Source organism: Gavialis gangeticus, unplaced genomic scaffold (assembly GCF_001723915.1).
Source record: "Gavialis gangeticus isolate Ggan-Ray unplaced genomic scaffold, GavGan_comp1, whole genome shotgun sequence".
NCBI lineage: Eukaryota > Metazoa > Chordata > Crocodylia > Gavialidae > Gavialis > Gavialis gangeticus.
The window spans coordinates 14,105,598-14,114,622 of record NW_017728991.1 but is presented as its reverse complement, the minus strand read 5'-3'; the positions used below and the strand labels follow the sequence as shown (position 1 = coordinate 14,114,622).

At 56.4% G+C, this 9,025-nt stretch overlaps 1 protein-coding gene across 3 annotated transcripts in view; it reads right to left on the bottom strand.

Annotated features, from left to right (window-relative positions):
• LOC109297763 (polycystin-1-like) overlaps positions 1 to 9,007 on the bottom strand; it is a 79,047-nt gene extending 70,040 nt beyond the window's left edge. For all 3 annotated transcript variants that reach the window (XR_002097411.1, XM_019517786.1, XM_019517794.1), the window contains exons 1-6: positions 8,281 to 9,007; positions 6,651 to 6,722; positions 6,234 to 6,305; positions 5,841 to 6,010; positions 3,905 to 4,179; positions 2,866 to 3,247 (exon numbers count right to left, since the gene is read on the bottom strand). Coding sequence is in view for 2 of the 3 variants with exons in the window: in XM_019517786.1 (XP_019373331.1) it covers positions 2,866 to 3,247; positions 3,905 to 4,179; positions 5,841 to 6,010; positions 6,234 to 6,305; positions 6,651 to 6,722; positions 8,281 to 8,783 (1,474 nt within the window). In the remaining variant the exon portion in view is untranslated. The remainder of the gene's footprint in view (positions 1 to 2,865; positions 3,248 to 3,904; positions 4,180 to 5,840; positions 6,011 to 6,233; positions 6,306 to 6,650; positions 6,723 to 8,280) is intronic.
• Positions 9,008 to 9,025: the final 18 nt, after the last annotated feature.

Here is a 9,025-nt window from a genome sequence, read left to right as displayed (position 1 = left end):
GACCCCCCCCCCCCCCCATCATTGACATCACTGCGGCCACCTGCAGATGGTCCCTGCTCGGCCTGTCCTTGCTGCCAACAGCTGTGGGCAGTCGCTGTGCCCCCCAGCCTCAGGAGGCACGCGTTGCCTATGACCAAACGAGTCAGCTGTCAGGAGAAAAGGGGTCTGGACAGGTGTTGGCAGCAAGGGGTTCAGAGCCAACAGGGCTGGAGAAAAAGGGTCTGGGCTGGAGTCTATAAAGGGGAGTCAGCAGGCAGGAACCAGGACCGGGGACACTGGGAATCAGCCGGCTGGAACAAAAAGTAAGAACAAGGACTCCAAAGCCCGAGACAAGACTGAATGGCCTCTGTCCTGTCACAGAGCATCCTGGGTGCTGAAAGAGCTGCTGCTGGTAAAGCAATCGGGGCCAGGTGGAAGTAGTTAGGTTGCTGGCAGCCAGGCCCCCAAGGAACCAGGCCAGCTGGGGGCAACTGAGCTTGCCTGCTGCCCTGACTCCCGACACCTGCTTTGTGCGCTGCACATTCATTCGCTCCATCCCCTGCCCTTGACCCAGGGTTTCCCACTGCCCCGTTGCTGCAGCACACGGGTGCCAGACCTCCATTCAGGAATTTATCCACACATCACAGGACCCAAGCCACAGAGTGACTGGGGACAGCTCCAAGGCTATGCAGGACATCTAGAGCAGAGCCAGGGATTCAACCTCAGTCTGCAGCACAATGTTCTTGTAAACTGAAAGTATGCTGGCCCAGGATATAAATGACCTATGCAGCGAGACCCTGTGGCTTTGGCAGCATGGCTAGACAAGAATCAGCTTCTGCTCCAGGGGGGTCACTAGGCACAAGAGTGTAGACCACTCCGAAGAGATTAGATAGGAGCAAGAAGCCAACATCAGTTGTGCTACCTGGCACTCGGATCTCACCAACTATCAGCCCCGTTTCAGGCCACGAGCTAAGCACCAGGTGAAGGCAGAAAGAACGGTATCAGAAGACATGCTACTGATACCATCCTTTCAGTAGCATGGCACGATCAAGTACCAGTGAAGAGTATCAGTGCCCAGGGTTGACCCCAAAATATTGAGTTAGCTGGACTCTTGGTCAGTTTTTTTTTTTAACCGTCTCAGGCCAAATTAGTCAAATCAGTTTTGAACTCTATCGACAGAGCAGAGGTCAATCATTCAAGTCTGTGTGGTGCTACCACCACCAAGTATCCTACCTCCTGGACTTCAGTCTGGGGCTTCAGATACTCCCAGATCCATGGGAAGATCCTATGTGCAAGCCCCAAACCAGGAGTCCTTGGGGTTCAGATGCCCTCTAGTTTTGCTTGCCCTTAGCCAAAAGGCTGTAGGAGCAAGCTAGAGGGAAAGCCCAGGAGCAATCCCCTATCGCCACGACTGGTGTAGCTGAGATCCTCCCACTGGCAGGCCTTAGTAGACTCCCACAGTACGATGCATAGGTCTCCGCCTTCAGCTACACCAAGTCATTCAAGGCCAAGAAGGAGGGGACCTCCCTTGCCAGGTATGTAAAACCATCATCATGGTATCTCCCTAGAAGACCTTAGATAAGCCACTGTAAGACCAGCACCTCCTGCCTTCCCAGAGAAGCCACCCAAGCCTTGTCCTGTCACTTCCTCGCATCGAGTGACTCTTACAGGCCACATGTGTGAGACTGTCTGGGTCGCTAGCCCAGCCTAGCACAACACAGACATTTTACTCCTTGCTATCCCACTTCAATATGAGCCAGCTGCATCCAGGTGCCTCCAGCCAAAAGCCCTTCTCACTCTGCTGGGCATAGCAGAGACACCTCCCCACTGTATGTGACCCCAGCAGGATGCCAGCAGGGCCAGCACAGCGTGGGCTCTGCCCCTGCAAGGAAGAGCGCAAGAGCATGCACGTGCCATCCTCCCGTCTTCCTTCCCCCTCGCCGCATGCACGGCTCTCCCATCCCCTTGCCCCCGCCACATTCAAAGCAGCATTCATTCTCCGCAGTCTGCGCCCCACGTACCAGCAGTCCCCTTGCCCAGGAGGAGGAGCAGCCACTGCAGCTGCAAGCCATGGCACAGAGCTGCCAGCCTCGCCATGCTGCTCAGTGGAGAGATGCCGTCTTGAGAGAGAGATCAGTGTAACGGGCCCCAAAGAGCCTCATGCCGTGCCCCTCACCATGGCGTCTGGGCTAATGCGATGCAGAGGCCCGTTCTCTCTCCCGCACCCCCATGGGAGGGAATTACCACTCCTGTCACCCTAGCCCCCTCTGTCTCCATGCCTGCACAGCCCCCCTAGCACTGGAGGCTCTGTCCCCGCATGGACTTTGCTGCCTTCTGGGATACGCACAAAGATTTTGCAGGGCTTTTGCTCGGCAACTCATTCTCTAAACCCTTTCTTTGTGGCTGCCCCGAGTCTCCCTGGAGACGCAGATGCAGCCCTCCCTCCTTGAAAGGTCTCTGTGGAGGCAGCTTGCCTCATGTGGTCAGGCAGCTGGTTGTCACAGATCCTCTTCCCTGCCTCCTTAACGCCTGCTGCCGCCTTCCTTTGGTGCTGGGGGCCCAGCATCGCCTCCAGGCCGCCCCTCTCCAGAGCTGGGTCTTCCCTCTCTACACCTCTCGCTGGAGCACCCTTTCTGGTTCCCCCACCCAGCCCCACACCGTCCACCTTGACATCTGCCCTCACGTGCCATCCAGGCTCCTCCCGCTGCCACACCATCCTTTTTTCTCCAGGACAATCTCGAGGGAGACATGCAAGGGGTAGAAAGGGCAGGGGTGCAACACCCGCTGCTCTCCCTCCAATATGCCAGTGCTGCCGCTTCTCGTGGAAGTGCCCCATCTCACAGGAGAACCGGGACCCTGCTGAAATAACACCCCCCAGCCTCTCACCCAGGATCTCTCGTCCACTTGGTATCATCACTCTCCAGAAGACAGAGAGGTCGGTGCCCCGGGGGACATGGATCCAGGTGTCAGCTCTCTCTCCGGTCCCCACAGCAGTGGGGCACTCCAGGCCCACCGAGGCCACGGGCAGGATCACGCTGACGCCCACTCGGCGCAGCAGGCTCCTCTGCCCAGTCTGTGCCTTGACTGTCACCACGTACATGCCAGGGAGTGCATACAGATGCTGAGCTCTGGTGCGGCTGGTGGTGTACTGCTCCCCTCTGTCTCCGAAGTCCCAGGTGTACACGGTCCCGGGCAGTGGGACCTCAGCGGTAAATTCAACCATCTCATGGAGACTGTAGTATGGGCGAGCAGAGAACAACAGGCTCACCTGGGGGGAGGAGAGCAGTGGAAGCCGAGACCCAAAAACACGGGCTGGGAGCTTGGGTCCCTTTCCCCAGCTTCCAGCGTGCTGTCGGAAGAGGTCCTTTCTATGTCTCTCACTCCCAGAGCCCCTCAGCTCCCCACCAGCAGCTAAAGACCTCTTCTTCTCCACCCCCCTCGCCTCTTCTTCCAGGCTGGTAGGAAACTCCCTGCATCCCTCCCACACGACCAAAGCTCCCTCCATCCACTCTTCCTTTAGTATTCCCAGACAAACTTGAACGGTCACAAACTGCTGGAAGACCATTTTAAACTGGACAGAAGGAAAAAACTTTACCGCCCAAATCTGCAGAGCCTGGAATAAACTCCCCCCAGAAGTGGTGCAAGCATCTACTCTGGAGACGTTGAAGAAATGCCTGGATGCTCACTTTGCTGGGGTGATCCGACCCCAGCTGACTTCCTGCTCTTTGGGCAGGGGGCCGGACCCAATGATCTCACAAGGTCCCTTCCAGCCCTAACGCCTATAAAATCTATAAGCTCATATCCAGGGGGAACAGGGGCCAGCTGAGATCCTTTCCCAACCCTGAGACCTGCCCTGACTAGCTATGGAAGAGCAGTGGTGCACATCCCCTTCTCCACAAGCTGTGATGACTCCTGGTGCAGTTACCTGGACAGGATACGCAGGGTGGATGATGGTTTTATTGCAGACCTGGCTCTGGATTTCATTGGAACATGCTTTCCTGCAGTCTGTGGCCACTTCCCCACTCAGCGACCCGCACAGGCAGCGGTCTGCTCCATCCAGGCTGTAATGCGTGTGCTCCTCTTGGTAACAGAGCACGTGGCAGGAGGCGCGGGTGTGGTGACCGAGGTGAAGGGAGGAGTATTGCAGGACTATGCCTTTCATTCTTTCAGCGTCCTGCACACACGAGATGAAATCAGCCGCTGAAAGGGAAGTGGAAGGAGATGAGTTTTCGGCTGGGCTATTAATGCGAAGTGTGTGGGAACTGCAATGCAGCAATGGGCTTTTTAGACCATGCCAAGATGTTACAGACCCAAAGCAAACGTGGCATGGGAGCACGGCACAGAACAGGAAGCAGAGCGAATGGCACCGGCCTGGCTGGGTGTCTGGACCGGATTCTCCATGGGCTGGCACCTTGTGTCACCTACACAAAGCCCAGGGGTGCTGCACACTCAGAGAATTCACGGGAGGTGGCACGTTCTGCTCTCCTCCGTGCAGATTGGCAAGGGATGCCAGTAGGGGGGAGCCAGGCCTGCTACCGACGGGATGCCTTCCTTTGGAAACCCCAGATGGGCCCTTTCCAAATCTCCACCCTTGCAGAGCTGAACTCCAGATCAAGGCTTGAACCCGGCAGCCCAAGGCCATCTCTGCACCAAACCCGCTTTCTCACTCCTTTTCAGCTTCCCCTAGTTTTTACTGGGGATAAAATGCCTCGTGCTTTGTTTCAGTCCAAAGGTGGTCACTGAAAAATAAAAAGTTCAGCAAAATCTGGCACGTAGGCCTGTGGTTTATATCAAACTAGCCGTGGACAGAGTGTGCAGGGAAAAGCAGGACTTTTGCATGGCCCAGGAGGTTAATTCACCTCTTCGAAGTGCTCTCTGACTGCACAGGACTTTGGCATTGTGGCTCTCCTCATTCCCTCTGCGTCTCAGCATACTTTTTTCTTTAATTATACTGAAGACATTTGCCTGCCTGGAGTACGAGAGGAGAAACGCTGGCTGCACTGAACTCCAGGGTAAAGATCCTCCTGATTTCAGAGAAGACAGTATTTTTCCCTACCTGACTAATACCACCTCTCGCAAGCCACGCTCTGCAGCCTGAATTTGCTTCCAGACATCTAAAGCTCTCCTTGCTGACTGAAGCCCCTGTAAATCTAGGAGACCTGGAGTAACAGGCTTCAGGGCCACCTGATTTGCTTTCAATCATGAAACCCTTTTCCTCACGTGACTCTACTCTTGTCACTTAGTTTCTCTACTCAATCCAGAGCAGGGCAGGCTGAGTCTGTCCAACCTCCCCTCTTTAGTTTTTGCCACTCATTCAGCTCTGCTGGTCTCATTCAGCTCCCTTGTTCACCGGGTGATACCCAAGTGAGCATCTCTTGCCTGCATCACTCCACCAGGCAGGCCATTCCCTACAGTGTTTTGTTTTGCAGTGAGATTTTGCTTTGAACCGGAGTCTGCACATCCAGGCTTGGATCTGGTGGAAGTGTAGTCCTTGGGGGAGGACTTGGTCCAAACAAGGGGGCAGGGGAAGGAATCAGGAATCCCTAGAGGTGGGCAGAGGAAGACCAGAGAGGCTGTACTCAAAATTTCCCAGGTCAAGCAAGGCTGTCCAGGGATACAAAGGCAGTTGGAGGTTGGCAGCTCCCCTCACAGCCCTGAGCACAAAAAGGGAGAATCAAAACACGCAGTGCTTGGAAGACGAGTTCCTCCACCTCCCCCACATGCCCGGGATGCTCCAGCACGCGGACCGGGGCACCCAGGTCAGTCGCCCCAGGGAGGAGTCATGTGCTTGGAATTCCTTCACCCCTCCAAGATCCTCCCCAGCTCCGACTCTCCCCCGGTCCAGAGATGGGGCTGCTCACCGCAGGCCAGAGCCGAGAAGTCAGCACTCAGGAGCCGGCTGGTGGAGACAGACGCTGGCTGGAAGCACTGGAGCCGCTCCGCATCACCCACCAGCTCCCTCCTCTCTCGCACCCAGCCTGCGAGCCAGCGCAGGGAGCAGTTGCACGCAAAGCTGTTGGCACCGAGTTTGCTGTGGAGGGGGAGAGAAGGGCAGTCGGGTACCTCCAGACCTGGCGCTGGTGCAGACAGGTCTGGCCCCCCAAGAAGAGTGGGGGAAAGAAACTTGTGATACCAAACCGCAGGAGAGGGGGAAAGGGGCTCAGAGAGAGATGAGGAACAAAGGGGCGGAGGGACAAATCCAACCACGGCGGGGAGACAGGCGGAGGATATAATGCAAGGGGTTGTCACCGTACAGGGTCTGCAGTCTGCCCAGCGGGCGGAAGGCTCCTTCCTCTATGGTGCGGATGCGGTTGGCGCTCAGATCCCTGGAAGGCAGAGACCCGTGAGAGGGGCAGAGGACGCAGCTCGGGCACAGGCTCACCCCCAAGTGACGAGGCAGGCATGGCATGCAGTGGGCTCCTGTGGACCTCAGAAGAAGCCCTGTGAAGCTGGACCTAGGGCCCCAGATTTATTAGGGCTTCTTTATTGCCAGCCATGGAGGTCAGCAGTACTGGCTCACCGGGCTAGCGAGCCTGGGGGCCAGGAGCACGGACAGAGCGAAGGGGAGTCAACCCTGCTGCCTTTTTTCCTTGCCATCAAGGCCTGGCTGTGAAAGGGGCGATGTTCGCTGGGTGGAGATGGCCGTGGGACCCGGCTAGGGTGTTACTTACAGCAGCCGCAGGTTGGGGTAGGCAGCTAGCTCCTCGGCGTGGATCCTGCTCAGGTAGTTGCGAGACAGGTCCCTGCATTGAAAGCAAAGAGGTTATTCCTAATGAGCAGAGAAGAGCCCTACAGTCAACCAGCCCCTGCTTGGAGCTGAGCGACATCCCAAGCCACAGGCACCGTACCCAAGAGGCAGTGTAGCCTCATAGATTCAGCACCAAATAGGGAGCTGAGGGATGGGGATGGCTGGGTGTGAGTCTGGCCAATTGTAAAGAGATGCTATTTGCAAAGTTTGGTTTCAGCTGGTAAAGCCCAGGGCTTTGAGAGACTTTTGGGTCTAGAGAGCTCTGATTGCAGGTGGTACAAAGGGAGTTTTAATGGGACACACACCATAAGGGGGGAGGGAGACCGACTGGGGCAAACTCAACCCAGTTGAGTGGAGAGCAGCCCTCTGAAGGGACAGCCTGCCTGCAGGGCTAAAGTAACCAAGGACGCTCCAAAGAGCAGGCTGCAAATTGACTGCAGGCAGGAGGGGGCAGAACAGCTTGATCCATTGTCCTGGGATACTGGCCTGGCTGCAGCAGTGACTAATGGGAATGAGGAGAGAAACGCTGTCTTATGGGTTTCATCCCAGGAAGGCAAAGAGTCCTGGGAAGCCAACACCTCGGGGGTGCAGGGGTCTCAGGCCAGGGTGGTGCCACAGGGCTGTCTCCCATGACAGGGCCTCCTACAGTCTCATCCCTTCTCTAGGGCTGCCCCTGTCAGTGAAAGAAGGAGAAGCCAGGTCCCGTGACCCAACAAACACTTTGTCCTCCTGTCTCACCTTTGCGCTAGGACACTTGAATAAATGTGCACTTGTTCTGCTTGGAGCCAGGGAAATACTCAACGCGCAAGGAAACCGAGGCACAGGTATGTCTAGTGATTCGCCTGAGGCGAGGCAGGATTGGGTCAGGAAGAGAACCTAGGTCTTGCCGTTCTCTACTCTAAGCACCATTTCCCTGATCTTACACAGTGTTTGACTGTCATTAAATCACCTGCCAGACACCAGAAAAGAGGAACTGTGTGAGCAGCTCTAAGACACAGGCCTCTTGTTCACTGGGTCTCTGCTGTAAAGCTAAATGGACTGGGAAAACAATCTCACTGGCAGCCACACTACAGAAACCACTAGACCCTGGGGCAGCCCTCCTTTTTCAAGGAGGCAGAGGCCAGTGTTCAACCAGGTCCTCCTGCCCCTGCCAGCTGGTCTCCAAAGCGCATTACAAAGGTGCATTAAGCCTTATATTGCTGTTTCACCGCAAGGGAAACTGAGGCATCAAAGGGTTGCAACTTTTCATGGTCCTGTGGAGAGCCCGCAGGCCTTTCCCCTGCATTCAGAGGCTGCAGCCTGCACTTGGAGGAGGACACATTCCTTGGCGAGCTCCCAGGACGTGCTGGACCCACCCTAGGGTTTCAGTAACATTCCAGCAACCGAGAGCCGGGCACTGCCCCCACCTCGCGTGGCCGGCACCACAGAGCCCCTGGAAGCAGTCCTCTGCCTGGGCGGGTGAGCCTTCCCCACCCAGAAGTGCGATCGCTCAATGCTGCACCTCCCCTGAAGGCAGCCCGGGCCGGGCCGGGATGTTCCAGGACGGTACTCACAGGGCTGTAACTTTCCGGGACCAGGGCTGTCCTGAGGGCACCTGCGCCAGCCCCGCTCGGGAGCAGTTCACCGCCGTGGAAGTGCAAGCGCAGTTCGCTGGGCACGGCGTGGCGTCTACCCATGCTGGGGTATCTCGACTCCCTGGGTGGTGCCTGGCTTTGGTGGATGTAGATGTCCTCTCCCCGTTTCCAAGACCCTCCATCCCTTTCTCTTCTGATACCCATGTTGTTAAACCTTCAGGGCCATCGGCTGAACCCCTGCCCTGCACGGAGCTGGAGTCTGCCCAGAACCCTCCTGCACCCCATTGCTTTGGTGGCACTGCCTTTGACCCCACTGTTTCTAGTTTTGCTGGTATGGCTACCTCCGATTTACGTGCCTCGCCTGTGCCAAGCCCGCAAAACAGCAGCACCCCAAAGAGGAGAGCAGCGGGACTGCAGACAGCCCCCAGGGCAGACAGATGCATCTGTCTGGTCCAGGTAAGACAGAGAGCTCCCTTCTCCATAGCCAGCCTTGAGGAGCGGTTAAAGCAAAGGTACTGGCTCTCCTTTTCCAAACAGGCCCATTGTCGTCACAGCGCTGGCACCTGATAAACACGTCACCCACCCACCCGCCTGCTTGCATTTACAACTCAAAAACTGCAGTGCCACGTTCAGAAGGAAAACTGGCAAAAAACAGAAGGGAACTGATTAGTTTACTTGTATTTGGGGGGGGGGGGAAAGGAAAGAACGAAAGAGAAAAAAACAA